The 27658-nt window shown below is 62.9% G+C and overlaps 11 protein-coding genes across 11 annotated transcripts; 4 read left to right on the forward strand and 7 right to left on the reverse strand.

Annotated features, from left to right (window-relative positions):
- Positions 1–3147: 3147 nt before the first annotated feature.
- On the forward strand, positions 3148–4823 carry Q8F55_002285 (uncharacterized protein; the record flags this gene model as incomplete). The annotated part of the gene is made up of 8 exons (XM_069350892.1): positions 3148–3333; positions 3380–3413; positions 3451–3762; positions 3815–3985; positions 4036–4364; positions 4401–4558; positions 4614–4750; positions 4786–4823. The coding sequence occupies 8 exons, from the start codon at positions 3148–3150 to the stop codon at positions 4821–4823; spliced, it is 1365 nt and encodes a 454-aa protein (XP_069211278.1).
- Positions 4824–5014: 191 nt separating this feature from the next.
- cct1 (chaperonin-containing T-complex alpha subunit Cct1) lies at positions 5015–6935 on the reverse strand (the record flags this gene model as incomplete). The annotated part of the gene is made up of 6 exons (XM_069350893.1): positions 5015–6179; positions 6226–6500; positions 6546–6639; positions 6683–6737; positions 6790–6844; positions 6900–6935. The coding sequence occupies 6 exons, from the start codon at positions 6933–6935 to the stop codon at positions 5015–5017; spliced, it is 1680 nt and encodes a 559-aa protein (XP_069211279.1).
- Positions 6936–7318: 383 nt separating this feature from the next.
- On the forward strand, positions 7319–8964 carry ERV46 (ER-derived vesicles protein erv46; the record flags this gene model as incomplete). The annotated part of the gene is made up of 9 exons (XM_069350894.1): positions 7319–7372; positions 7426–7468; positions 7525–7683; positions 7718–8335; positions 8376–8531; positions 8579–8624; positions 8672–8740; positions 8784–8910; positions 8959–8964. The coding sequence occupies 9 exons, from the start codon at positions 7319–7321 to the stop codon at positions 8962–8964; spliced, it is 1278 nt and encodes a 425-aa protein (XP_069211280.1).
- A 175-nt stretch (positions 8965–9139) lies between these two features.
- MAD2 (Mitotic spindle checkpoint component mad2) lies at positions 9140–9939 on the reverse strand (the record flags this gene model as incomplete). Its single annotated transcript, XM_069350895.1, has 4 exons — positions 9140–9600; positions 9639–9727; positions 9765–9806; positions 9845–9939. 4 exons carry the CDS (start codon positions 9937–9939, stop codon positions 9140–9142), a joined length of 687 nt encoding a protein of 228 aa, XP_069211281.1.
- Positions 9940–10319: 380 nt separating this feature from the next.
- SNF7 (ESCRT-III subunit protein snf7) lies at positions 10320–11224 on the forward strand (the record flags this gene model as incomplete). Its single annotated transcript, XM_069350896.1, has 4 exons — positions 10320–10494; positions 10664–10749; positions 10784–10875; positions 10924–11224. The coding sequence occupies 4 exons, from the start codon at positions 10320–10322 to the stop codon at positions 11222–11224; spliced, it is 654 nt and encodes a 217-aa protein (XP_069211282.1).
- Positions 11225–11633: 409 nt separating this feature from the next.
- Positions 11634–16153, reverse strand: Q8F55_002290 (uncharacterized protein; the record flags this gene model as incomplete). The annotated part of the gene is made up of 3 exons (XM_069350897.1): positions 11634–14645; positions 14682–15794; positions 15851–16153. The coding sequence occupies 3 exons, from the start codon at positions 16151–16153 to the stop codon at positions 11634–11636; spliced, it is 4428 nt and encodes a 1475-aa protein (XP_069211283.1).
- An 809-nt stretch (positions 16154–16962) lies between these two features.
- On the reverse strand, positions 16963–18696 carry Q8F55_002291 (uncharacterized protein; the record flags this gene model as incomplete). The annotated part of the gene is made up of 5 exons (XM_069350898.1): positions 16963–17759; positions 17816–17993; positions 18031–18126; positions 18160–18557; positions 18600–18696. 5 exons carry the CDS (start codon positions 18694–18696, stop codon positions 16963–16965), a joined length of 1566 nt encoding a protein of 521 aa, XP_069211284.1.
- Positions 18697–18929: 233 nt separating this feature from the next.
- On the reverse strand, positions 18930–20713 carry RPT5 (26S proteasome regulatory subunit 6A; the record flags this gene model as incomplete). Its single annotated transcript, XM_069350899.1, has 9 exons — positions 18930–18941; positions 18988–19080; positions 19118–19193; positions 19242–19772; positions 19820–19925; positions 19970–20078; positions 20126–20224; positions 20269–20448; positions 20534–20713. The coding sequence occupies 9 exons, from the start codon at positions 20711–20713 to the stop codon at positions 18930–18932; spliced, it is 1386 nt and encodes a 461-aa protein (XP_069211285.1).
- A 359-nt stretch (positions 20714–21072) lies between these two features.
- Q8F55_002293 (uncharacterized protein) lies at positions 21073–22434 on the forward strand (the record flags this gene model as incomplete). The annotated part of the gene is made up of 5 exons (XM_069350900.1): positions 21073–21215; positions 21273–21337; positions 21375–21436; positions 21483–21747; positions 21785–22434. 5 exons carry the CDS (start codon positions 21073–21075, stop codon positions 22432–22434), a joined length of 1185 nt encoding a protein of 394 aa, XP_069211286.1.
- A 279-nt stretch (positions 22435–22713) lies between these two features.
- On the reverse strand, positions 22714–24860 carry HSP82 (Hsp90 chaperone hsp82; the record flags this gene model as incomplete). The annotated part of the gene is made up of 2 exons (XM_069350901.1): positions 22714–24723; positions 24780–24860. The coding sequence occupies 2 exons, from the start codon at positions 24858–24860 to the stop codon at positions 22714–22716; spliced, it is 2091 nt and encodes a 696-aa protein (XP_069211287.1).
- A 1118-nt stretch (positions 24861–25978) lies between these two features.
- Positions 25979–26605, reverse strand: Q8F55_002295 (uncharacterized protein; the record flags this gene model as incomplete). The annotated part of the gene is made up of 2 exons (XM_069350902.1): positions 25979–26542; positions 26591–26605. The coding sequence occupies 2 exons, from the start codon at positions 26603–26605 to the stop codon at positions 25979–25981; spliced, it is 579 nt and encodes a 192-aa protein (XP_069211288.1).
- Between the last annotated feature and the right edge of the window lie 1053 nt (positions 26606–27658).

Consider the following 27658-nt stretch of genomic DNA (forward strand, 5'->3'; position numbering starts at 1 on the left):
TGCTTTTTTCTTGTCCAAATCAACCCACTTGGAAGGTACTGAAGCACCACGACGTACCACCGGCACCACAGCCCCACCGACCGAGCGACCCCTGCCGACTCCAATCCCCTTGGTGGCCCCCCTGGCCCAGGGGCCCGGTTACTGTGCAGGGGCGATACGTACATTGACAATGTGCCGATGGCTGGTTGCTGGAGCGGCGAGGCACAAGCGACAGCGAAGCCGAAGAAGGACGACGTGCGTGTGTGTGTGCATGTACACGCACCAGGGCTCGGGCTCGTGGTGCTAGTGTGCGACATGCCTCGGGCTGCCTGGTTGCCTGATCGCCAGCGTCTCAGCGTCCCATGTCGCAGGGCAGGCTGCTGCTCCTGCAGCTGCCCACGCCGCCCACCGACCAGCCGCAACACATTGCGTCGGAATGCAAGCCCACATGTCTAAGCAGGCCCGCCGCCTAGCCGACCGCGAAAGCATCCGCGTGCTACAGCACCGAGCGCGGCGCTAACGTCAACATTGCATCGATGGCGTCCGAGCGAGATCGCCGGTTGGGAGGCGACCGTGGCCACAGGAACGGGCGCGCAGCGGGCGGGGCGCGGCGACGAGCAGCCTCCCGTGAGGACAATACATAATGAGGTCATTGCGCTGCTGCTGCTGTTGCTGCATGCATGCTGGACCGAGCCGGCGGAGCTGCGCTGCCAACCATATCCCAGCGCCACTGATTCTGTTTGGGGCCATTGAGCAATTGAGCGCAGGATGAATAGAACGGGGGTGGCCGGGGTGGCCGGATGTTTGTCGTCGCTTCGCAGGTTCCCGATCGCAAGGCAACCAACCCTGCGGCCCTGCCCACCTGTCACCGCGTGCGCGTGGGCGTGCTCGCTTGTCGTCTCGCCGGCGCTCACTCAATGCCGAGCAGGAGAGACAGCGGTCGGATTCATCGCTGCAGGCTGGCGGCGGATGCATGTTCCAGACAGGTCGGGGTGGGGCTAGGTGGTGAGCCGCTCGAGGGGGCGGGGGGGCGGCCGTTTCGCTCTGGCCCTCTGGCCCGCGGCCCGCCCCGCAAGCCTTCGCACACCGCAGCGCGGTGTTTCACGGGCGCGGACAGCGTGTACTCTATACGCAGGATGCTTGTTGGTTACGTTGCTGCAGCAAGCAGGCAACAACCGCGGCGCGGCCCCTGCCCCGTCCCCCTCCCTGCACTCGCCGCCGAGCAGCAGGGTCCAGCGCATAATGGATGCATGTGGCGTGCCTGCCAGGCAAACCTTCCACACTGAGGACGACTGCCTTAATCGACGCACCGGGCTCTGGATCAGTGCTGGAAACGAACAGGCGCAGCGGCGCGGAAGGCAAACCAAACCCGCGCGGCGATGCAAGGAAGTAGTCACCCCCGGGCGGAGCGGGGGATATAGGGCGAGGTACGTTGGGGAGGGGCGCCGGCGTCGCCGCGGCGTCGTTGGCGCATGACAGTGGGAGGGGTGCTGGCGTCGACCGCGTCGTGCTCTGGCCGCCGCTCGCGCCCAGGCCGCGCAGATCTGCATGTCTCACCTCCCCGCACCCGTGACGTACGCGCACATGCTAACGACGACAAGCTTTGGTTCGAGACGAAACCGTGCCCTTGGGCCGACAGTGGCTCGCGGGGGGGGGGGGGGGGTTCGGGGAGGGGGGATACGCGACAACTGCCAGCCTGCCCCCCGCCGTCCCTGCCACATCATCATGCCGTCGCCCGACTTCGACGAGTCGTAGCCACGCCGCGGCGAGTGAAACACCTGCCGTTATCGATTATGACGAGTAGTGCGTCGAGGGCAACTGCTGCAACTGCTGGCTGGGGAAGGCAGGGGATGAAACGCACCTTGGCGGCAACGAGCCCCGCCCCTCGTACCCCCAACGAATCGAGTGGAGCCGCCCTCGACGGGCCCGACACCACGGCCCATTGTTCTAGCGCCGACGGCCGTCGACCTCAACGGCCTTGTTATTACCCAGCTCCACGAGGCACGATGCATCATGCACAGGCCCAAACCTTCAACTTGTCAGAGTTCAGCTCTTAAACGACAACAACAACAAACACGCGCACGTGACCGGCGCCACAGTGCCTCGCGTGCCTCGGCTCGGCACTCTGACGCACGCAGGCAGCTACCTCGCGGCCTTGGAATGGATCTCATCTGGCCGTGGCCCTCGCCGTGGCCGTGACGGTCGCCGTCGTCGTGCCGTCGGGCGAGTGGAGCGGCCGGAGCGCGCAACCGACAATGCAAGAGTCGAGGAATGCCCGCCGGCCGGTCGCATACACCGTGACGGACGCCACATGCACTCTACTGCTGCGCGAATTTGCTTCCGTGGTCGCGACTTGGCCATTGTGTCTGATCTGATACGTGCTGACCGGGACGGAGGGGCGGAAGGGGGGGGGGGGGGCGGGCGGCGGGGGGCTCCAGCAGTGACACGGGCAGGCAGGCAGGCAGCATGGCACGCTGGGCGCGCCGGCTGTGGCCGATGCTGCCTTCCCCCCTCCCCTCGCTCGCCGCCTGTGACGTCGTTGGTTCCTCTGCCATGCCACTCACTGCTGCACTGCAATCCCATCGGCGCACCGTCCACCGCGGCGCGCCCGCCTGCCTGCCTGCCTGCCCGCCCGCCCTCCGGCGCTCCCCCGCCCACCGCCCCCCAACTCTGTTCACCGAAGTCGCCCCGACGCCGCTGACGCCTTGCACCTTGTAGCTAGGCCAGCACGCGTCGCTCCAGGCCCTCGATAGGCCCTCGGAGCCCTCCCCTATCGCGCGCATCCTCGCTCGCTCGCTCGCCGCGCGCGCTCATCGCCGCCCGACCCACTCACCCACTCACCCACCCACGTCCGACGACTCGTAATCAACCCACCGAGCCACGGCCACCATTGACACTCGACACTCACCACTACTCGCTCGCTCGCTGGTGGATTGGTCCTCGTCGCGACCGACAGCCACGCCCATATCAACTCCCACTCCCACCCTCCCCTATCGCACTCACCACACCGCCTGCCCCCGCGCCCACCTCGTCGCCGTTCTCACACTGCCCGCGGCGGATGGATGGCAGCAGCGACCCTCGACCTCGACCTCGACACTTAGACTTATAGATACGAGCCATCCTCGCCGCTGCACTCGCTATCTCCCTTCCCCCTGACTCCCCCCCACCATGGCTCCAACCACAAACTCGACCGCGTCCACTCCCCCCGTCGTCGCCTACCTCCGCTCCCTCGTCGCCGTCCGCGAGCGCTCAAGGCAAGTGTTCGACCTCATCGAGCGCGACAAGGGCGACTACTGGATCTGGCACCCCGAAAAGCTCGCGACCGTCGTCGACTTTTGTGCCGGCCTGCTCGAGGCAAGTGATGGCGTGTGCCCCTGCCAGCTGGCTGCTGACCCGCTAGCGCGACTTTGGAACCAGCTATGATAAGATCCCTCGTGCGTCGTTACTCACCGCAATGTCTGACCCTCCTAGCCCACTGCCGCAAAAACCACTTTGTGACCCAGACACCCAGGCCCATCGACCGTATCGCAGACCTGCTCGAGAATCCCCAGTTCCCGTCCCGCGATAAGCCCGTGGAACGCGCGGCCACTCTGATCGACCTGTACATCGTCTCGGTTCTGCTCGACGCCGGCGCCGGCAACCAGTGGACGTACACGGAACGCGATGCCAGTGGCAACCTGACGTGGGAGGGCGGCCGCAGCGAGGCCCTCGCCGTGGCCAGCTATCACATGTTTGTCAACGGCGTCTTCTCAGCCGTCCCAGGCGACCCGCTGCGTGTTGATGGTGAGCGAGGCTTCCGGCTCGAACGACCAAGGGCGCGGCTGACCACCCCTAGCCAAGGCGCTCAAGGCGCTCACCCCGGCCATCCTCGCCAAGAACTTTCAGGTGACCGACACCAACCCCATGTCTGGACTGGAAGGGAGGGCAAATCTCTTGATCCAGCTCGGCGGAGCGCTCGAGGCGCGTCCCGACATCGTCAGGTCAGGCCGCCCCGGCGACATCCTCTGTGAGTCGCACGATTGCCTGCCCCCTCGCGCGCTTCGCTGACAGCCTCAGACTACCTCCAGCCCACACTCAAGACCGGCGGCCCCAAGCCCATCCTCTCGCTCGTCACATTCTGGGACACGCTCTTTACCCTCCTTGCACCGATCTGGCCCTCGCGAACCACATTGGCAGAATACCCCGACCAGGTCCTCGGCGACGTCTGGTACTGCCCCTCGCTTGCCCGCTCGCACGATGCAATTGGCGACCAGCGCTTCGAGGGCGACGCCCTTGTCCCCTTCCACAAACTCACCCAGTGGCTGTGCTACTCGCTCCTTGAGCCGATCGAGTCGGTTGCCGGCTGGCGTGTCGACCCTGGACCCGGCCAGACCGGTCTTCCAGAGGTAAGCAGAAACAACGGCTAAACCTGACACCTGCAGTACCGTAACGGCGGCCTCCTGGTCGACCACGAGCTCCTGACTCTCCGCCCCAACTCGCTCCCGAACGGCGCCTACCCCAACGGCCGCGACGGTCTTCCAGTCCTTGCCCCCAGCCACCCCGCTGTCGTCGAGTGGCGTGCCGTGACTGTCATTGCATTGTGCGTCGCTTCCGTGCCCCGCTGGCTTCTGCGCTTCTTGGCTGACTTCTCCAAGGGACTTGATCCACCAGGGCATCTGCGATAAGCTGGGCCTCACTCACGATCAGCTCAACCTCGCCCAGGTCCTCGAAGCCTCGACCTGGAAGGGCGGCCGCGAGATTGCAAAGCTCAAGCGCCCGCTCACCGCAGGACGTGAGTGCCTGCTGTCATCAGAGCTGACCCACCAGCACCCATCGAAATCATTAGCGACGGAACCGTGTTTTAACCCTCGTATAAGGTGTAGGGAACACACGGCTTGCCTAAGTATTTATCGAAGCACGAACTTTTGGCTGCAACGTAGTCCACAGACGCTATGCAATGCGATCGTCTACATATATCCTCCTGGCTCGGCAGTACCTATCTCGGCTGCTCACTATGACGTAAAATCGTGCTCTGCTCTAATTGCTCGCCGCTCGCTCACATGTGGGCGTGGGGGTCTTCCTCGCCCTTTTGGTCGGGGGTGACAGTGATGCTGTCGTCGATACGGAGCAAGCTGGTTGCGGCCTCGAGGGCGGCCTTGAGCGACTTGATCTTGGACATGGTGGGCTCGAGGACACCGGCGGCGCGGTTGTCAATGACCTCGCCGTTGAGCAGGTCGAGGCCGTAGAAGATGAGGCCGCGCTTGGGGTCCTCGGGGCTGACCGACTGCGCGGCGTTGTGGTACGCGCGCAGCTTGGCGACGAGGTCGGTCGAGTCCTTTGCGGCGTTGAGGGCCAGCGTCTTGGGGATGACGAGGAGGGCCGAGGCAAACTCTGCAATGGCCAGCTGCTCGCGCGAGCCGAGCGTCGTGGCATAGTTTTCGAGGTAGATGGACAGGGCCGTCTCGACGGCACCACCACCGGGGACGACGGATCCAGACTCGAGCGTGCGCTTGATGATGCTGAGGGCGTCGTGCAGCGCGCGCTCCATCTCGTCGAGCATGTAGTCGTTGGCACCGCGGAGGATGATGGACGACGAGCTGACAACCTTGGTTCCGCGGACGAGGATGAGCTCGTCGTCGCTGATGCGCTCCTGAACAACCTCCTCGGCGAAACCCAGGCTCGAGGCCTCGAACGTCTCCTCTCCGTCCAGGTTGGCGAGCGACGACACCAACGTGGCGCCAGTGGCGCGGGCAATTCGTCGCAAGTCCTCCTTGCGGCAGCGGCGGACGGCCATGGCACCGGCCTCGACAAACTCCTTGAGGACCAGGTCATCGATACCCTTGGTGGTGAGGATAACGTTGGCGCCAGTGGCGAGAATCTTGCGCACGCGCTCAAGGGTGATCTCAGACTCGCGGGCACGGATGGCCTCGAGCTGTTCTGGGTCGTCGATCGTGATGTGGACGCCGAGGTGCATGCGCTGCTTGGCGAGGTTCATGTCGAGACACGCGATCTTGGCGTTCTGAATGCGGAGCTTCATGGCCTGGCTGGCGACGGTGCAGTTGAGCGCGTAGCCCTTGACCATGAACGACTCGCGAGCGGACTTTCCGTGCGCCTTGAGGACGTTGACCGCCTTGACGGGGTACTTCTTCTCGCCACGGGGGTTGACAGTCTTGACGGCGAGCATTGCGTCGACAGCAAGGGGGGCAAAGAAGTCGTCGTCACTGGGTAGGTTAGCGGGTGAACGCTCAACAAACAAAGAACACCCACGCAGCAAGAATCTTGGAGCTCATCGACGTCTTGGCAACGTTGACGAGGGCGTCACGGCCGAGCTTGTCGACCTGGGTGGAAAGCTGGTCGGCCATGAAGCGGCAAGCCTCCTTGCACGCGAGACGGTAGCCAGCAATGACGGTGGTGGGGTGGATCTTGTTGCGGACCAGCTCGTTTGCTCTCCTCAGGAGCTCCGAGGCCAACAAGACGACCGAGGTGGTTCCGTCACCGACTTCCTTGTCCTGCTGCGTGGCGAGGGACACGAGGATACGGGCCTGGGGGGTCAGCACGGGCGGCGGCGCGATGGGGGCGTGACGTACAGCGGGGTGCGAGACCTCGATGAGGGAGAGAATGGTGGCGCCGTCGTTGGTGATGGTCACGTCGCCGACGTTGTCGACGAGCATCTTGTCGAGACTGCGGGTGTTAGCTGCGTTCGGCCCAAACGACGACAGCTTACCCAACGGGACCCAAGGACGACTTGAGAATGTTGGACACGGTCTGAGCGGCCTGGACTATCGCCATCGTCAGCACCTGCGCACGATGGACCTCCCGAGCTCATCTCACCGTTCTGGTCGCGGACCTCGGCGCCGCTCACACGCGAGCCACCGAGGAAGAGGCCCTAGCGGAGTCAGCGAAACATTCAGAGCTGGCGCGATGCCGGCGCGACGACGTACCGCACGGGGATCCCTCTGGTACATTGAAGCGGCCATTTTTGATCACTCGTTGGGTCGTTTGATGAAAGAGTTCGAGTGAGTAGCCGTTCGAGCTGATTGTTGGAAGCTTCAAGAAGTCTGAGTGCTGGGCCGCAAAGCGACATGGAACATCGAACATCGTCGTCGCGTCGTCGTCGCGCAGAAACGTGGCAATTTGATTCCGCTGGGCTGTCAACAATTTGCTTCCGTTATATGAGCCCAGCTTGCCTTCCTTCCACGTGTAGAGGCGCGGCGTGGGCGCGGTGGGCGCGGTGAGTGACGACGAGGCAAGACGCGGCGAGCCTGAAACTGCGGGCCGACGAGCAACGCTGCACGACACGTCTACCGTCAACAATCTTGTCCCAGCTGCAACCTCTAGCTCTGCAGCAGCAATCAACACCATGGGTCGAAACGGCTTCTTCGGAGCCTTCCAGGGCCTCGATGCCTTTGGCAAGGTGAGTAGCAGAGCTTGCTCCCCAGTGGCACTTTGTTGACCCCCCGCGCCTAGACAATGGAAGATGTCAAGATCAAGACGCGCACTGGTGCTTTCTGTGAGTCAAGCTTCCTCCAACTCCCAACTCTGAGAGCAATCGAGCTAACTCCTCAGTGACCTTCCTCTCCCTCTCCATCATCCTCACCTCGCTGCTCGTAGAGTTTGTCGACTACCGACAAGTCCACTCGGAGACGTCGATCGTGGTCGACAACTCGCGCGGCGAGAAGATTGTCATTGACCTCGACGTGACCTTCCCCAGCGTGCCATGTTACTGTGAGTTGGCGATCTGTACCATTTCTAACGTCAGTGCTATCCATCGACGTTGCCGACATCTCGGGCGAGATCATCAACGACATCTCGCACAACATCAAGAAGATGCAGCTCGACCAGAGCGGGAACGAGATTGGGCCCATGAAGGGCGGCCAGCTCAAGGGCGAGGCCGAGCGTATTGTCGAGTCGCGCGCGCCCGACTACTGCGGCAACTGTTACGGCGCGCCGCCGCCCGAGAACGGGTGCTGCAACTCGTGCGAGGAGGTGCGCCAGGCGTACATCCGCGCCGGGTGGTCGTTCAGCAACCCCGACGGCATTGAGCAGTGTGTCGAGGAGCACTGGACCGAGAAGATGGCGCAGCAGGCCGCCGAGGGCTGCCGCGTCTCGGGCAAGCTGCGCGTCAACAAGGTCATTGGCAACGTGCGCTTCAGCCACGGCGCGACCTTTATGCGCAACGGCATGAACCTGCACGAGCTCGTGCCCTACCTCAAGGACAAGCACCACCACGACTTTGACCACATTATCAACAAGTGGCACTTTGGCGCCGACATCCCCGACTTTGCCCAGGAGATGCTCAAGCCCAAGGAGGACAAGACGCGCATCAAGCTCAAGATCAAGGACCCGCTGACGGGCGTGACGCGCGAGGGCAAGGACCGTGAGTTGGACGCTTGCAACCTACAACTCACACGCCTCAGCCAATACCAACAACATGTACCAGTACTTTGTCAAGGTGGTCTCGACTTCGTTCCAGTACCTCACGGGCGACGAGATCCCCACCAACCAGTACTCGGTCACCGAGTACGAGCGCGATGTGCGCGGTGGTCTTCTCCCCGGCAAGGACGAGCACGGCCGTGAGTGGGAGCGGAGCATGAGCAGGAGCTGGTACTAACCATGACAGACATGACCTCGCACTCGAACCACGCCATCCCCGGCCTCTTCATCAAGTGGGTTTTCAAGATCTCATTCTTGAGGCCAGCGCTAACCTGCACAGCTACGAGATCTCGCCCATGAAGGTCATCCATCGGGAGACGCGCCAGTCATTTGCCCACTTCCTCACCAGGTGAGCTGCCAATCCGCGGTTGAACACCCAGCTAACAACCCAGCGCATGCGCCATCATTGGCGGTGTCCTCACCGTCGCGAGCTTGATCGACTCGGCCATCTTCTCTGGCCGCAAGCACCTCGAGGGCAAGAAGGACTACGACGGCTTTGGCGCGCCATCGGGCAAGATGGTGAGTTGGACTGAATGCGGTTCGCGAGAAGATGTGCTGACGTTACAGCTGTAAAACGGACTAGACGCAACATTAGGGCTGGATCCATGATGCATGGCTTGGCAAAAGATGCTGCAGGGGCTGCTGCCGTGGGGGACTGGGCTGCCCACCGTCTCGTAATGTGTTCATGCTCTAGAGGTACAGGTAGTGATACGGGCACGGCGTGCCAGGTGGTGCAAAGGGGGTGGTGCTACTCGCCAACACGGTACGCGACCATGGCCTCGAGCGAGTGGACGTTTGTGGTGAAGCTGCGGAGGCGGACCTGCTCTACCTTTCCGCGGTCGATGAGGTGTGGGTCTGCGTCTCCCCAGGTCTGGGGGATGGCGACGTCTGGCGAGTCGTTTGTGTAGGCGAGGATGGTGAACGTGCCTGTGGTCAGAGTCGCCCCCACGGCCCTGTACTCACACTCCTCGTCGAGAATGGGCAAGAACGTCACGCTACTTGTGATCTGCTTCATGATCTCGCGGATCTCGCCCTGCACCTCCTTCTCCGTCTTGTCCTTCTTCTTTGCCTGCCTCGGCGCGCCGGGCAGGCTCTGCGCCGGCCCGTCCTCGGTGTAGATGTCAAACTGCCAGCGCTCGAGGGTCTCGTCGGTCTCCACCGACTTTATGGCGAGGACGAGGCGGGTGAGCGACGACGAGAGGAGCCAGTCTTGGGTTAGTTAGCTCGGCCACGGCCCCGAAACCCACCAGACACCTGGGCCATAATCGTCTGGATGTACTCCTTGAGCCCGTCGTCCGAGGTGACGAGCATCGGCAGGCCGTACTTCTTGACCATGCTGCGTGTGAGTTTGCGCCTGGGGGGCAAGGGCCTACCGGAAGTCGTCGGACGGGTACACGCCGCGCTGGTACAGGATGCTGGTGGGGTGAGCGGACGGTGAGGAGGGGAGACGCACGAGTTGACACCGTACTCGAAGAACTCGGTGACGAGGGCGGTTGAGCCCTTGAGCGTGATGGCCTGGTTCTGGCGCGTGGCCTGTTTTGTCGCCATGGTGTGTGGGGGGGGGTGGTGGTTGAGTGAGAGTAGAGAGGAGAGAGCAAGAGGCAGTCACTCGTCGTTGTTGTTGCATTCGCCGCCGGAAAGTCACAGTCAGTCACGAAGTCACGCACGCTGGGCGCGGGAGCGGGAGCAAATTGCCTCGTAACCACTCTCCACAGTGGGAACGTGTCAGGCTCACCCCTGGCCATGTCCCCATGAGCCTGACACTGCGTATCTTGCCCCTTGCGAACGACTGCATCATTGTGGGCTGGGTGGCATGGGTGGCCAACGGCCAACGGCCAACACGCACACACACCGACGCCGACGCTCGAACTACATCACCACCGCTCCTTCCTCTGCCCATCTCACAACCTCACAACCCACCGCCCACCATGTCCGGCTGGATGTCGTACTTTACCGGACGCAAGGACACGCGCGAGCAGGCGCGCGACTCGATCGTGACGCTGCGTCAGCAGCTGCTCATGCTTGAGAAGAAGGAGGAGCACCTGCAGAAGAAGATTGAGGAGGAGCTCAAGAAGGCCAAGGCGAACATTGCCAACAAGCGGGGTGAGTGCTGCGGCTGTTCTGGGGCGGCGCTGGCGATAGCCAGCGCCGAGGCCGGGCGCGACGAGCTGGCTGGACGCTGCACTGCACCCCGCCGACGTCGACGACGGGTGGAGCAGCGTCATCGTCTCCCGCGGCCCCCCCGCGACGAACGTACCCCTGACACCCGCAGTGGCAACCGCCGCGCTGCGACAGAAGAAGGCGTACGAGGACCAGCTCGACAAGATGGCGGGCACACGGCTCACGCTCGAGACGCAGGTGGGTTGCAGCCATGCTCGGGGCTCACACGCAGGTCAACGCCATCGAGTCGGCCAACCTGAATGCCGAGACGATGCTGGCGATGAAGAAGGGCGCCGACGCATTGAAATCGATCCACTCTACGCTGTGGGTAGAGTCTTCTGCGGCCTGGGCCGGCGCTAACACACACTGCAGCAAGGTCGAAAAGGTCGACCAGACAATGGACGCGATCCGGGAGCAGATGGACCTGACCAACGAGATCTCGGACGCCATCTCCAACCCCGTGGGCATTGTCAACGGCATCGACGAGGACGAGCTCGAGGCAGAGTTGGAAGCCCTCGAGCAGGAGGAGCTCGACGACCGCCTCAAGGGCGCCGACCACGTCCCGCTCCACACGCCCGCCAGCCCCGTCGGCGCGCGCGAGCACGCCGCCCCAGTCGAGGAGGACGACGAGGAGGAGCAGCTCCGCCAGCTCCAGGCAGAGCTCGCCATGTAGGCCCCTCGCTCGAGCATCATACAGCCGCGAGCGCCGAGACCACGCCCGATCCGCTCGCTCGCCCCTATACAACAAGCAACCAACAACCAACCCTCTACCACAGACCTCCTTCATACTGCAAGGCCTGTGACCACCCCCCAGGACATTCTGGGTACTTTAGGATCCCCACCGGGGTCATGTACAACCATCTGTGATGCGACGTCTGACTTATTGCACCATGTCCCACCCACGCACGCCACGCACACGCTATTGGCACACATTCATCTATGGCCAGCCGGCGAGAATACAACAACAGGGTAATACCGTTATAATCCGAGGATAAGTAGGCACCGATTCAATTCCCAAACGCGTGTCCCGCTGTATTCCCAGCAAGAGACGCTTACTCGTCCCAGCTTTCCACTGGAGACGCTTACAAGTTGCCATTCTCTGTGCCGCTCTTGGGGAACGGCACAGTGAGCAGCGGCGGCGCGTCGCCCGGGTTGGAGCGCCGGCCAGGTGGGGCGGCACCCGCGCGTCGCGGGGGAGGCGTGTTTTGAAACTGACTTCTACGAGGGGTGGAGATTGCGATCGTGGGTGCGGGGATCGGGATCCGGGCTGGGTTCGCTGCGGATGCCTGCCCCGCTCGCCCGGGCGCCAGCGCCGGCATGGCCAGCACGCCGACGCGGTTGCCAAACCCGGCGAGCATGGCGCGCAGGCCAGACGCGCGGATCGGGCGCACGGCAACGTAGCCGAGCGGCTGGTGGGTAGGCACCGAGAACGAGCCGACCGAGGACGGGAACGACGCGCGGCCATTCAGGCTGAGCATGCGTTCCGTTCGGCGCGCCCGCATCGACATTTCCCCGTCGGTCGGAGAGCCGGGAGCACCAGGAGGCGCGAGGTGCGTGCCGCTGTGGCGCGGTGCCGTGGGGGTTTGCGTCTGGCGCTCGAGAATGTCGAGGCTGGCCAGGTCGACGATCAGCGAGATGCCGTTCCAGGCTGCCGATAGATCGACGGCCCAGAGCTCCCACTGCGAGTCGTCGATACCGGATCCAGAGCGGCGCACGCCGACGAGCGAGTTGTCGTCGAGCACCTGCCAGCCGCCGTCGCGTGCGAGGATGGCGCCGAGTGGCACAACCTCAACATCGGCCCAGGGCGAGCGAGTCGTGGGCGACGATTCGTCGACGACAGCCGACATTGACAGCGACGATAGGGCCGTGAACGACGACTGTCTGTCCAGCGGCGACGGCGGTCTCTTGTCCTCCAGCGAGTCGCGGAATCCGCTCAGTCGGCGCGCGCCGTGCGACGACACGGGGAAGTCGCCGTTCGACGGCGGCTGCAGGCTCGACATTTTCATTGGCGACGCGTTGGCGCTCTGGTGGGCCGACAGACCACCAGAGACATTGCGGAGGGAAAACGCGAGCGGCGGCACCACAACACCATCCGGGCGAGCAGCAAGGCTGTGAACACCGAGGCCAAGATTGTTGAGCGTGTCCTCGAGCACCGATGGCCGGCGCGGCGGCGGACAGCGGCAGAATGGCACGCCCCTGCGCGACAAGACACGGTCAATGTACGTGTGTGTCGACGTCGAGGCAATGACAAAGAAGCCGTCCGCAGAGTGCGAATCGCATGTCGTGCACCGTGTCACGAATGGGGTGGCGACAGTGACACTGCGGATGGTGTCGATGGCCTGGGTGAGGACGGCTACCGCCTCGCCATCCGAGTCGAACACCTCGACTCGGCCAGACCGTCTGCCGAGAACGACAATCTCGGTGAGCTGCTCGTGCCACTCGACACGCCCACGCCCGACAGCCGTGACGCGGTCCGAGGCGTCCGAAGAAGATGCCAGCGGCGACGAAATCCACTCGCCATGTTTCTTCTCCCAGAGCGTGACGCCCTCGACGGTCGACACGACAGCCATGGGGCCAGTGTCGGCCGCGAACAGGTCGACACGGGAAGGGGCGTTTGAGCTGGCGTTGGTGGCCGAGATGACATCGACCACTCTGTTGCCTGCCAAGGTGCGCACAGCCCCGTTGGACAGCGCCACGAGGAGCTGAGGCTGACCCAGTGGGCGACCCTGCGATCCTTGAGGAGAGGCCGTGAACGGGTCGTCGATGCCATCGCGCGAGTTGTCAAAGACCATGCCCGTGACGCGGCCGCCAGAGCAGCCCACTTGACAAACACTGAGCGGGCTAGTCTTGTTATCACCCGCTGTCGACCAGAGCTGAACAGCGCCAGATCTTGTCGCAATGGCAACGCACTCGCCGTCGTCTGCGACAGCCGCGCTGACAATGGGGTCGCCCTCGCTCAAGTCTGTCGACGTGACCATCTCGCGCGTGCCAGACGACCTCTGATCGTCGGCGAAACGCCAGAGGCAAATCGAGTTGTCCACACCGACCGATACAGCTAGCCGCCCGCCTTTGCTGGTAGCAATGACGTCCACGTCCATCTCATGGCTTGCAGGCAGCATGTGGACGCTGACACTAGCGGCAAGGGTCGCCTTGCACGTCTTGTTCGTGCTTGCGCCGTCATCCGACTCCTCGTCCGTGGCGTGGCTCTCTCCGAGCCCCAGGCGGTTGCGCTGGGTGGCGAGGAGGTCCGAGTCCTTGAGGAGGAAAAGGAGGAGGATGTAAAGCGCCAGGGCCGTGGACGCCTGGGGCAGAATAACTGCCCGGGCAAAGCGGAGTAATGGGCGCAAGCGGCTGCGTACCAGGTTCCAGAAGGGGATCTCGAGCTTGCGGATGTCTGCAGGCAGCATGGAGTGGCCAGCTTGCGGGAAAACGAGGATGGACGAAGGAGGCATGTTGATGCGCACTGATGGCAGGCCTGCTGGGTTCAAAGCCTGCCAGAGCATTTGGGACGCTGATAGCCTGCTGAGGTTAAGCGCGGTTCCCGGGTGCGATGTAGGCCGAGAGCCCGCGGCTGCGGACGAGGTGGAGGTCGGAGTGTAGCCGTAGAAGTTGGCAGCGTTGCTGGAAATGGAGCGTCCACGCTCAGTGTAGTAGTAGAGGACGCCCACGCAGGTGAGCATGAGGATGAGGCTGCCGCTCTTGATTGTACGCCCACGGAGAACGGTGCGCCAGCTGAACCGGGTAGATTTGCGCGATGCCCTTCGCTTGGCAGCTTCCTCTTCGCGGCGGTGGGCCTCGGTCGAGGACAACCCGCCATTGGACGCGAGCATGTCGGCGAGCTCGAGACGTTGGGCATCAATCGACAAGACTGTCAGGAAGAACGTGTTCAACATGAACCAGTCTGTGACAATCACGACGGACGCGAAGACGCAGAACTCGCGGACTGGGCGGAGGTGGACGCAGAGCCAGACAATGCCGAGGAGGGCAAGGTCGGTGAGGGACGTGAGCGCGATAGTCGACCCGACCTTGCTGAGGCCGATACCGATACGAACCGGCACCGAGTGCTCGAAGGGGACGGAGAAGACGGCCTTGGTCTAGATTGTCAGCCGCTGCAACTCGACGCCACTCACCAAAGCCGACATGTTCTCCACTCCAACGATGATAATGACAAAAGGCAGCACGTAGGTAGGCAGCGCTGTCTGGTGGTTGCTCCAGCCCCACCCGTTCCAGCCGAGGAGCGCGAGCACGCTGAAGGACATGACGGCCGAGCAGCACAGCTGGACGACACCGGTGAAGGCGAGACCGAAGCGCGAGTGGACCTTGGACACGTTTGAGAGCTGGAAGAGGAGCGCGAAGAGGAGGATGGCATAGCCGACGAACACGAGCCGGGGCGGGGACGACGAGACGACGTCGTCCGAGGCGGCCTGGTACGGGGTCGACGAGAACGACACCGACGTCGCGGTCAACGCGTTCGGCGCGTACGTTTCCGTGAACAGCTCTGCGCCCAGCGGCCCGACCGCCTCGACGAGCTTTGCCGTGAACGCCTCTTCAAACGCCGTGCGGTTGGACGAGACGTGGAACGGGACCGCGACGCCGTGGTACACCTTTCGCGTGTCGGCCTCGTCCGCCTCATCCCCAGCGCCACCCTCAAACGTCTCCCAGAGCGCAGATAGAGGGGTCGAGCCGGGCACCTGAGTAAGGTCCGGCACGAGGATGTAGCATGGGCCTGCTGGCTCTACGCCGCCGTCCTGGGCAACGAGATGGCGCACGCACCGGGCACCATCGGCGTGCCAGCCGTCCGCGAGCGAGCGAACCGCCGCGACGATCTGATCGTCGCGCGGCGCCCACTCTGGCAGTGTTTCGCCGTCGAGGACAACCCCGACGTCTGCCCACACCACACGGAGCACGTCAATTTCCCCGTCGCCCTCGGCGGCGGCGTGCGTGGCGGCGCCGCTGCCGCCGCCTTTGCGCACGGACGCCCACGCGGCGTCGTGCGAGCCGGGATCACCCGCGGCCCACCACGGACCCCACTCGACTGTCGGGAGGAGGGGGGGCGGTGGGGAGAGGAGCGCTTCTCTGACGGGCGTCGAGAAGAGGCCGAACGGCGTGCTGCGCGCTGGGCGGACGCCGGGGGCCGGGGCGCGGCCCAGCGCCGAGCTGTCGAGGTGCTTTTCGAGGAAGGCCGCGAAGGACGGGTAGAAGAGCGTCGTCATGACGAGGCAGTCGATGAGAAGGGTGCGGATCTGGCGGATCAGCTCGCCGCGCCGCTCCTCGCCTCGCCTCGCCCCGTCCAACTCACCTGGTTACGCGCGCAGTGCTCGCCGAAGCGGCGGAAGCCCTCGCGCACCCAGCCGCGCGAGCCGATCGACCACGCTGTCGAGAGCGAGCCGGCCCGCTTGTGCCCTGGTGCGTCTTTCTTTCCCCGTCGGCGCGCGCGCGGGCGGGGAGCAGCGCCGGCCAGGCTAGGCTGCGACACTGATCTAGGTGCCGCTGGCGCCGCGGCCGAGGCCGGCGCCGAGGCCGAAGCAGACGACGCAGCGTGCCGCTGGCGCAGCTGCGGCGCGTGTGGCCCGGCCGGCGCGGGCGCACCGAGCCAGGACATGTGTGTGGTAGTGGTGGTGGGTGTGGTTGTCAAGGGCTCTTATCGCGGCATTGGGGTAGTGGGGTGCGGGGGAGGGCGTGTGTTGTGTGTGCGTGGGTGCGTGCCGTGCGTGTCGATGGCGAGTGTATGTTCTTCACAGAATGGAGTGGACGCGGCGACGAGGGAAGATGGTGTGCGATGCGATGCGATGTGATGGGGATCGTGGAGGTGGTAGTGAGTGAGAGTGGATTTGTTGCCAAAGTAGCAGTGGGCCGTCATGAATTCGAGCGAGCAGCGGCGACGGCAGCGGCGGCGGCCAAGGCGGCGGCGGCATCTCGGGGAGATGTGCGCGCTGGTGGGCTGGGCTGGGCCAGCGCCAGGCAGAAGCCAGTGCGCCAGGCGCGCGACCGCAACCGACCAACGAGCCACGGGCTATACCGGTACAGTCTGCAGTGGTGCGCACACGCGCCGCCGCCGCCGCCGCGCGTCACGCCGACGGCCGGCCGGCGCAAACTTAGGCGTGCGCGCCTGGAATACATTTTACACCGCGCCCTGGCTGGCGCGCCGGCAGTGCAGCCCCAAAACCCGCCAGGCGCTACGTCACTGCAGCTCTCACTTGTCATGTCCGCCGGCATGCAGGCAGGACGACCGCAGCATGCCGCGCACGCCGCGTCCACTGCACCGCACCTCACTCGTACCATCGCTTGCAGCTCTCGTACCATCGCTGCCTCGGCTTTCCCGTATGCACTCGGCGGCACGCCGCACTTTCCTACGCGCCTATGGGGTGCGATGCAGGTGCCGTGGCAGATACAACGTCCATGGGGCCATGTCTAGATTCTAGTTGCTTCGTCCGCCGCGTCTACTGGCTCTGCCACCGGCTCCACATTCCAAGTGCGCGCCAGAGCAAGCCAGAAACGAGAGTCAACACTCCCGCGGCCAGACCAAGGCGACAGGCGAGACGCCCCAGTGAGCTCGCGCAGGTCAGCGTCGCTCAGCTCCCACTTGCCGGCCGCCACGGCCAGCAGGCGCGCGTACAGGTGGTGCGTGTTGTGGCGCAGCTGGCCGAGGATGAGGCGGCCGCGGCGCGCCGTGTCGTCTGCGATGGGCGCGTCATTGTCCCCAGCGAGCGGGGGCAGGTCCTGCGCCTCGTCATCGTCGCCCGCCACATCGTCGAGCTCGGGCCGCCCGTCAGCGCTCAGCAGGTGCTGCAGCGTGTCCTCGTCCTCTTCGAGCGCGATCGCGCCGGCCCTGCCGCGGCCAATGGCGAACTCGCACACGCCGACACAGAGGCTCCAGATACGCTCGAGCACCTCAAACACCATGAGCCAGAGTCCGCCGCGGCGCGACGTCGCGCTGAACCCGACGGCCCGCGCCTGCACGCTGCTGGGCGACTCGTCGAGGTACACGAGCGAGCGGTACAGCACGAGGTCGGCGAACGAGTAGGACAGGGCGGCGGCGACCGGGCGCCCGCCCTTGGGGTTGGGCGACGTGCCGAGCACGGTGGGGGTGGCCGGGGCCTTGGCCTGCGGCGCGCGCACGTCGGACCCGTCGGCGGGCAGCGACTTGGACAGGTCGATGAAGACGTCGTACGCGTCGGTGTGGGACTTGAACACGACGTCGGAGGTGGCTGCAAGTCAGTGGCTTGGCCCGTGCCCGACGACAGCTGGCACCGTCCCGACTCACTCGCGACCCAGCCCCCCACGCGCTTCTTCACGTCGTCGAGGTCCATGAGCCCAACGTTCCCGAGCCACGCCGACGGCCTCGCGCCAGCCGTCACCGCCGCAGCGGGCGGCAGCCCCATCGCCCACGCGGCCCACGCAAACGCCGCGAGGGGGAGCAGGGGCGGGACGCCGTACAGGAGCTGCTGCGTGAGCCACCTCCTCCTCCCTTGTACCCACCACGCGCTGGCCCGCCAGGCTGGCCTTGTACACCGTCACGATGGACGGGCCGAGGATGCCGAGCAGCGCCGGGACGTAGGTCACGGGGTGAGCGGGCTAGTGTCAGCGCTGCCTTCTCTGCGCACGTACGCTCGTCCGCGCGAGCCGCTCGGCGAGCAGCGCGCCCGACTGGGTGACGGGCGCGCCGAGCTCGGCCGCCCCGTGCTGCTCCCACACCGTGTCGAGGTATGCCGCGGCGGCGGCCTTGTCCTCGCCGTCCCGGGCGAAAGGGTTGTCCAGCCCCTCGAGCCGGTCGTAGATGTCCTCCAGGGGCGAGGCGAGGTCGAAGAGCGCGTCCGGGGCGCCGGGCGGCGCGAGGACCACGCCGAGCGTGCCCATCCGCCTGCCGCGGCCCCCCTCGGCGGGGCGCGAGCGGAAGAGCCCGACGCCGGGGAGGCCGTGGTGCGAGAAGGTCACGACGTCTTCGTCGCGCAGGTGCAGGCCTGAGGGGAGGGTGGTGTGCTCGATCAGTTTGGGCGGGAGCGCCGCTGGACACGTCAGCGGAGGCGGCGGGGGCGGCGGCAACGCACCCTCCGACACTGAGCGGTAGTACGCCACCTCTTGCCCCTTGAGGTCGTCGAAATGCGTGAGGAAGAGCGCCGCTATCGGTGGGAATGTTGGCGGCATGGTCGTGGTGGCAGAGTGTCAGTTGCCAAGTTGCATCATCGGGCCGCGCAAACATATCGCGGTGGAGGGAGCACTGGTTCAGACTTGGCTTCCGCGTATGCGTTGCCGTTGCCGCAGTATAGTTGATTCTCGCCACTTCCCGCGCCCTTGCCTGCCTCTGTAACATATCATCACATGGTATCTCTCTACATCTGCCTTCTCCATGCATGCACTCTCACACCGCCGCGACGCGCTTAAGCAAAGTACTGCAGAGTCAGCGGCTGTCTTCCAAACACGAGCAGCCAGACTCACGTGGTGCTCCTTCGCCTTGCGCGCCTGCACCTCCAGGATACCACCATGGAAGTGCTCGTGTGTGAGCTGCGATGCACCTTGCCTCAATGCAAGCTGACGAGTTAGTCACGGTCAGTATGTGGCAACTCACCATACCGGCCTCAACACAGACAGCCTTGAGCTGCGCTCCGTTAAAGTCCTCCGTAGATCGTGCAAGCTCCTCGAAGCTGACGGCGTCAGCAATACTCACGACGCTCTCAACACGCTCTACTCACTTGACACCCGTGTGGTTGAGCTTACGCGCGTGGATCTGGAGAATGTTCTCACGCGCAGACTCGTTGGGCAGAGGGAACTCGATCTTGCGGTCCAGACGACCGGATCGGAGAAGGGCAGGGTCGAGAATGTCGATACGGTTGGTGGCCGCAATGACCTTGATGCGCTGGTCAGACGAGAAACCGTCGAGCTGGTTGAGCAACTCGAGCATGGTACGCTGCACTTCACGGTCACCGGCCTTGTTGCTGTCGAAACGCTTGGTACCAACGGCGTCGAGCTCATCAATGAAGATGATAGCGGGCGCCTTCTGCTTGGCGAGCTCGAAGGCGTCGCGGACGAGCTTGGCACCGTCACCAATGTACATCTGCACGAGGGAAGGACCGGCGAGCTTGAGGTAGCAGGCGTTGGTCTGAGCGGCACATGCACGAGCGAGCAGCGTCTTGCCGGTACCGGGTGGTCCGTACATGAGACAGCCCTTGGGGGGCGTGATGCCGAGCGTCTTGAACTTGTCGGCCTGCTGCATTGGGAGAACGCTGTGTTGTCAGTACGAGCTGCCGAGCTCTAGCTGCGGGTTGCTCACATGGCCTCGACCAATTCCTCGATCTGCTTGTCGAGACCACCAATGTCGGTGTACGTCTCGGTTGGTCGCTCGTCGACCTCCATGGCCTTCACACGCGCGTCGTACTCTGTGATGTGTCAGATGACTTTGAGGCGTTTTTCATCTACACACCAGCTGGGAGCTTGTCGAGGACAAGGTACGAGTCCTTGTTCACGCCGATGAGGTCTCCTGGACGGAGCTCCTCGTGGGGGACGAGGCCGATGATGGGAAGGAAGACGGTCTGATGGATCGGTCAGCATCACTCCACGGCACCATGACTCGGCGCACCTGGCGGGTCGACGTCTTGATGACAGCACACTTTGACTTCTTGGCGTTGTGCTCGTTGTGGGCAGCACCCTCCTGCGTCTCGGCGTCGACATCGAGAATCTGCTTGGTCAGGCGGTGTCCGAACAATGAACAGCTCAGCCCACCTCGACAACCTTGGACACGAGGTACGGCAAGACCTTGTTCTGCTTGATCTTGGTCACGTTGTCCTGGATCTTGTCGACCATCTGGTCGCGCTCATGGGCGAGGCGAAGGTTCTCCTGACGCATCATCTTGACCTCGTTGTCAATCATGCGCGCCTGCATGCGAATCTCCTGGACGTCCGACTGGCGCTGTCAGCAAGGTGTCTTCCGCACCTCTGGCACCGCGCGCCAGGCCCAGCATCTAGCTAGCACCACGACCCCCACTCACGCTAATAACGTGGTCGGGAATGTCCTCCCACGACTCCTCGACGGGCTTGGCCTCCTCCATCTTGACGTCGTCACCGGCCTCAGCAGCGGGCGCGGCCGCGGCGTTGGAGCTCTCGGGCTTGGTGTCGGCGGCCGAGGGGTTGGGGGGAGGGACGGGGGGGTCCTGTGCTGCCTCGGACATGTTGGCAACGGGTTTAGTGTAGGTAGTAGGTGGATAGAATGAGCAAGGAAAGTCAAGGAGTGTTCAGTGTGAGCGACGGACGACACGAGTGATGCAGGCAGTGGTCGTCACTGACAACGATGGCGACGGCGGGAGCAAATTCAACGCAGCGACTCGTCACCCTCCAAAGTTGTAATAGAACAAAGTGGAAACTATTACAATTTTGACAACTCATTAGGGATCATTACAAAATACGTCGTCGAGTCACGTGCACAAGTGACGTAAGGAACGGTCGGCAACTCGAGGCAGTTGAGGTGTACACTTGGCTTCTTCATCCTGCGTTTGTGCTCGCAACAACGCCCAACTCGCCTCACGACGCGATGCGCTTCTCCACGCGCAATGCCTTCTACCTGAGGGCCTCAAACTACCGCGTGGTTCCGCTGTTCCTCTACCTCGACGAGCGGCATGTCGACTGGATGAGCGAGAAGGTGCTGAATCTCGTCATTGACGATCTCAAGGACAAGTGAGTGGGCGGAGGTGTGGTTGATACGCGCGATAATGCAGCTTCTAACGACCGCAGGATGGAGGAGCTCCTCACGATAGATCGCTACGAGAAGAAGCACCGCGTACACGTCGAACGTGGAGGTGAGCTGAACACAGGCTTGACGACAGCTGACGCCAGACACATACCAGTACTGCTACTTCCTTCGCAAAACGACGAGGACCGAAGTCGTTCTGCTCAAGGTATGTTGGCTGTTGTTCTCTTCGCTCATGAAGCTAACATTATCAGAAAAAGACATTCTCACTGCGCCCGCCATCACCTCCACCACCCCCGCCAGAGCCAGCGCCGTCGAGCCGTAAACGCAAGGCACCTCCACGGCGCTCGCGCGCGAGGACGCGCTCCGAGAGCGTTCGGGTCGACGAGGAAGAGGAAGACGACGGTGATGATATCCAAGTCAAGACCGAGGACGGCGAGTTCGTTCCCGAGGACGCCTCATCACCACCAGAGACCAACATCAAGGACTGGAAGCCCGACGTCAAGCTCCAGTACCAAGGTAGAGCCGCTTCCATAGCCCGCCGCTGACCGTACAGGCTTCGGCACTTCGTCCGTTCAGCTCGTGCTCATCGTCGAGCCGTACCCGCCCCTCCCGCCAAGCCAGTACGCGCCGCCGCTCTCGCGCCTGTCGACGCGCAGTGCCTCGATCGCGGCCTCGCGCTCGCGCTCGCGCACACAAGCCGGCGGCATGGGCACGCGGTACTCGTCCACGTCGCTCGCGCTCGACGGTGCGAGGCGCGCCACGTCGCAGGTGCACGCTCCGAACATGCGCAACGCGAGCCGGAGCGTTTCGGCCACGCCGGTGCCCAACTCGCGGCGCGGCGGCTCGTCGCGCGACTGGAGCGTCACCCCCGGGCCTGGTGCGAGCGGGGGTAACCGCGCACCGCTGTTCATCCCGCGCGATACGCCGTTTGACGATGACGAGGAGGACGAGGACGAGCACGAGGCGTACGCTGCTGCGTTGAGGGAGGGACGGCTGCGCCTCCCGTCTGTGATGGAGCGCGAGGACTACGACGACGACGAGGAGAACCCCGACGACGCGCCAGAGACTATGCTGGCCATTGGCGAGCGCCTCGTCCGCGCGTCGGAGATTGAGGAGAATGTGATTCGCAGTGTGGGTGGCTGGGAGGAACGGGGCGAGGGCGAAGAGAGTGCCGTGCTGGGCCGCGAGGAGCCTGGCGAGTAGTAGAAGATGTATTACATGTCATGTTGGGCAAGACTGATGTTAGCATCAACTGACTGCAGCTTGTGCTCTGCCGTCGAGCGACATCGGTGAGAACAGAGAAGGAAAGAGACCACGACTTGGGTTAGTAAGTACACTCTGCTGCTCGCACACATCACGACTATGAAACAATGCATTCACTCTCAAACATCATATCATGCAAATGATCTGGCACTACCGCACTGGTACGCGCCATTGTTCTTCAGACTACGTCTGTCGACTATTTTGAACAGCGGGATACGCTTAGTCGACCTCCTCCATCGAGCCACCGGCCTCCTCGAGGGCAGGGGCGTCCTCGGTGGCGGGAGCGTGGGCCTCGGCCGAGTCGTCGATCGAGAGACCGAGCGAGATCATGCGGTTGATACGCTGGGCGAAGTCCTGGGGGTTGGTGAGGGAGAAGCCCGAGGTGAGGAGGGCAGTCTCGTAGAGGAGGACGGTGAGGTCGCGGACAGTCTTGTCCGACTTGTCCTCGGTGACCTTGGTCTTGAGCTCCTTGATGATGGGGTGGTCGGGGTTGAGCTCGAGGGTCTTCTTCGAGGCCATGTACGACGACATGGACGAGTCACGGAGGGCCTGAGCCTTCATGATACGCTCCATGTTGGACGACCAACCGAACTGGCCAGTGACGAGAACGCATGGCGAGTCCGAGATACGGTTGGAAACGACAACCTTCTCGACCTTGTCACCAAGGGTCTCCTTGATGGCAGCGCAGAGGCCCTCGTAGTCCTTGGCCTCCTTCTCGCGGGTCTCCTTCTCCTCGGGGGTCTCCTCGAGCTCGAGGCCCTCCTTGGAGACCGAGACGAGCTTCTTGCCCTCGAACTCCTTGAGCTGAGTGACGGCGTACTCGTCGATGGGGTCGACAAGGAGGAGAACCTCGAAGCCCTTCTTCTTGAGGACCTCAAGGAAGGGAGAGTCGCGGATAGCCTCGAGGGACTCGCCGGTGAGGAAGTAGATCGACTTCTGAATCTCGGGCATGCGGGTGATGTAGTCCTTGAGCGAAGTCTGCTCGTCAACCGACTTGGTCGAGTGGAAGCGGAGGAACTCGGCGAGCTTGTTGCGGTTGGCAGCGTCCTCGTGGATACCGAGCTTGATGTTCTTGGAGAAGGCCTGGTAGAACTTGTCGAAGTTCTCCTTGTCCTCAGCAATCTCCGAGATGGCCTCGAGGGTCTTCTTGACGAGGTTCTTCTTGATGACCTTGAGGATCTTGTTCTGCTGGAGGGTCTCACGCGAGATGTTGAGGGGAAGGTCCTCCGAGTCGACGACACCAACGACGAAGTTGAGGTACTCGGGCATCAGGTCCTCGTTGTCGTCCGAGATGAAGACACGGCGAACGTAGAGCTTGATGTTGTGGCGCTTCTTCTTGGTCTCGAAGAGGTCGAAGGGAGCGCGCTTGGGGATGAAGAGGATCGACTTGAACTCGAGCTGACCCTCAACCGAGAAGTGCTTGGTGGCAAGCTGGTCCTCCCAGTCGTTGGAGATGGCCTTGTAGAACGAAGAGTACTCCTCGGGGGTAACGTCCGAGGGGTTGCGAGTCCAGATGGGCTTCTGCTTGTTGAGCTCCTCGTTCTCGGTGACCTCCTCCTTGACGGTCTTGGTCTTCTTCTTCTTGCCGGCGGCGTCCTCGTCCTCGACCTCCTCGATCTTGGCGTCGCCCTCCTTGGACTCCTCCTCCTCGGGGACCTCCTTCTCAACCTCCTTGGTGACAACGAGCTGGATGGGGTACGAGATGAACTCGGAGTGCTTCTTGACGATCTCGCGGATGCGCTTCTCCTCGAGGTACTCCTTGAGGTCCTCCTTGATGAAGAGCTTCATCGAGGTACCGCGGCCAAGACGGGGGCCGTCAGTGTCCTCGGTGATGGTGAAGGTGCCACCGGCAGCCGACTCCCAGATGTACTGCTCGTCGTCGTTGTGCTTGGTGGTGACCTGGACCTTCTCGGCGACGAGGTAGGACGAGTAGAAACCGACACCGAACTGACCGATCATGGAAATGTCGGCACCCGACGAGAGAGCCTCCATGAACGCCTTGGTGCCCGACTTGGCAATGGTACCGAGGTTGTTGACAAGGTCGGCCTTGGTCATACCGATACCAGTGTCACGGATGGTGAGGGTGCCCTCCTCCTTGTTGGGGGTGATGCGGATGAAGAGCTCCTTCTCAGTGTCGAGCTGAGAAGGGTCGGTGAGAGCCGCATAGCGGATCTTGTCGAGAGCGTCCGACGAGTTCGAGATGAGCTCACGAAGGAAGATCTCCTTGTTCTGTGGGTGTGGTCAGCGTGGAACCAAAGGCGGTGCTGAGAGCCATCAACACGTACCGAGTAGAAGGTGTTGATGATGAGGTCCAGAAGCTGGCTGATCTCAGCCTGGAAGCCGAAGGTCTCGGTTTGTCCAGTCATGGTGTTTAAAAGTTATAGAATAAAATACTGGAGGAAGGTGTCAGTTTATAAGTTGGATGATGACGGGGCGCCAGCGGTTGGGGGGAAAAAGTCGCCCCTCGCTGTCGTCGACTGATTGCCGCTGTGAGTCGTGCTGCTACTCACCAGTTGGGGATGGTGTATCCAGATGGAACTGGTCTAGGGTGTGTTTTGCTGAAGCCAAAAAAGCAGAAGATGCTGTTCGAGCAGTGCTTTGTTTAAATGTCAAGAGAGTGTCGCGCGTCGTGTCGACGTCGCAGTTGCGGCCTGCAGCCTAGCACACTCTGCCAGCAGAACGAGCAGAACCCTGCCGTTTCTACCAGCTTCCAACTTCTTCCTCCACCCAGGCGTGACGACGCCAGCGAATTCGAGGCGACCGTGGAAAAGTCGATAGTCAGGGACTCCACGTGAAATATACGTGAAACCCACGTTTGGGTCATGTTGGATAGGCGCCAGAAGATGCTCGTCGCCTATACCCTCTGCTAGGCATGCGTAGACCACAACTGCAGAGACGCGTTCAATTCGTGTCGTCATACTGACCTTGGTTCCTCTTCACGATCCTCACCACTCTCTCGTATTCTCAACGCGCTCCTGTTCGCTGACGCTGTCATACCACTGAGCGTCTGACTAAGGCATCACTCATACTTAGCAACATCTACTCAAGCCGGGCAATGACGCTGCTGGACGACGCCTGCTCACAAAAAAAGCTCCCTTCTTGAAGCTACCAGTACCAAGGACTGGGGGTAACCCTTCCCGAGCCGATTCAAGCCTATGTTGTTCGACACCGCCCACCACCCTCACTGATCGCGCGGCTACATCCCCCTTGACTCCATACGCCCCACTCACCAAACCAGCAGGCATCGCTCACGCGCCCACGCGTGGCAGCTCCCCGTTGACCTGAGCGACGTCGGTGGAGTCCCTGCCCAACTGTCGGTATCATGCGTCATATGTGCATCGTGAGGGGTCTACGAGACTGAGCCTAAGAATCAATAGTGGCTACTACTACGCATGGATAGCAGCGGGAGGTCAGTGGGACCGGGCAAAAACCGTACCATGATGGGCATGCCGTGAGGAGGAAACTTCCTCTTGTTGCCGGAGCCCTAGTTCGCCTTGCGGCCGCGCTTCTGCTTCTTGGTCGTCTTCTTCTGCTCCGTCTTCTTCGGCGCGGTCTTGGTCGGCTCGGTGTTGGTCGGCTCGGTCTTGGTCGACTCGGTCTTAGTCGGCTCGGGCCAACTGCACCCGATGCAGTTGGTGGCGTCGATGGTGGTCAGGATCCAGCACGCCGACACGCCGTCGTCATGGCAGCCCTCGCACAGCGGCTTCGGGACCGCAATGTTGGGGGTGAGGCGGCGTACAACGCTGAATGCGGCACGAGAAGCGAGGTCCTTGAGGCCGTTAGACGGGGAGCCGTCAGGCAGCTGGTTCGGGACGGCTGCGGAGGGGGCACCCCGCTCCTTCACCCAGTCGAGGGAAAGAATCCTCAGTGCACAGGCGGTTGCAACCAGATCAACGGCCAAGAGTGGGTTGGGGCCGACAACCTTTGGATAGAGTGCGTTCCACATGGCGTTGCGCGTCTTGAGGGTCATGCCGTCGTCGCGCTTGAGGCTCATGTTTCCGGGCGTGGCGATCATCTCAGGAGTAAGGTGGAGAAGCATCTCGAGGAGCTGGGCATATCAGATATCTGCTCTTGTAGGTGTACCATCACGACTTACGACTTCTGACTTCATTGTCACCTGCCCATGTTCGTCGACGATGTAGGGGCGGACGTAGTACCAGTATCCCTCGAAGTGCTGGACCGGTGGGTCGCGGACGTCATACCAATAAATGTTTGGGATGTGGGGTGCCGACGCGTGTGAGCTGGTCCCCGGAGGGGGCACTGTCTGACCCGCCAAGAGCGAGCGCCTTTGGCTGCGCTTCGAGAAGTCGATGCAAGATGGCATCGGCAGGTCAAGGGGTGGGAGCGGTGGGAGGGTTTGGCGTCGTCGTTGGCGTTCTGAGAGGGGTGGCCGTTCGACGGGCCCCCGGCGTTGTTCATGGTTGGAAGTGGGAGAGGGGTGGAGAGAGGGGGAGGGGAACGGTGTCTCGGTGAGAGACGAGTTCCACTGTTGGGTGGAACTGGGAGAGGGAGAGTGGTTGATGGATCGAAAGTTGGCCAGCCGGCCTTTTGTATCCAGCGGAGCTCGCACCAGGCATTTGCAGAGTGAGTGCGGGAAGCGGCTGGGTGAGTGATGGGGCGAGGCGGGCGAGAGCAACGAGGCTGGCCTCGTGTTTCTAAAGCGCCATTGACCTCAGTTGCACTCCCTCTCGCACCGGTGATCCCCACACGCCGCGTGCCGAGCGGCCTGCCACACACTGCAGGGTAGTCACGATACGGTGCCGATCTGGCCGTCCGTCCCAAAGGCACACTGTGGGCGTCGCGCCTGTTGTCGGTACTGCGCACACCCTACAGTCCTCCTTGTGTGCTACAAGGGCACCGCATCCGCTTCACCTCACGTCTCGCATCGCGCGGTGCTCTGTCGTGCTTCGACGGCGTGGCACAACACTCCCATTTTCCCCCCTGCCAGCCTTTAAACAGCTCGGGCCCTCCCGAGACCCGTTGATCTCGACGTCGATACCGGCACGGTTCGACAATCGTCGATGGTTCCATTGACAGCATCGTTGGCAGGCAGTCCCCCTCGTCTGTATGGGCCCGTGAGCTCGCGGACAAGGTCATCTGCAACCAAGATCTGGAGATTATCTCGCGAAGCATCGAACCCTGGGCCGTTAAAATGTTCACAGCC

The sequence above is a fragment of the Vanrija albida genome (assembly GCF_041260175.1).
Source record: "Vanrija albida strain AlHP1 chromosome Unknown contig_2, whole genome shotgun sequence".
Taxonomy (NCBI): domain Eukaryota; kingdom Fungi; phylum Basidiomycota; class Tremellomycetes; order Trichosporonales; family Trichosporonaceae; genus Vanrija; species Vanrija albida.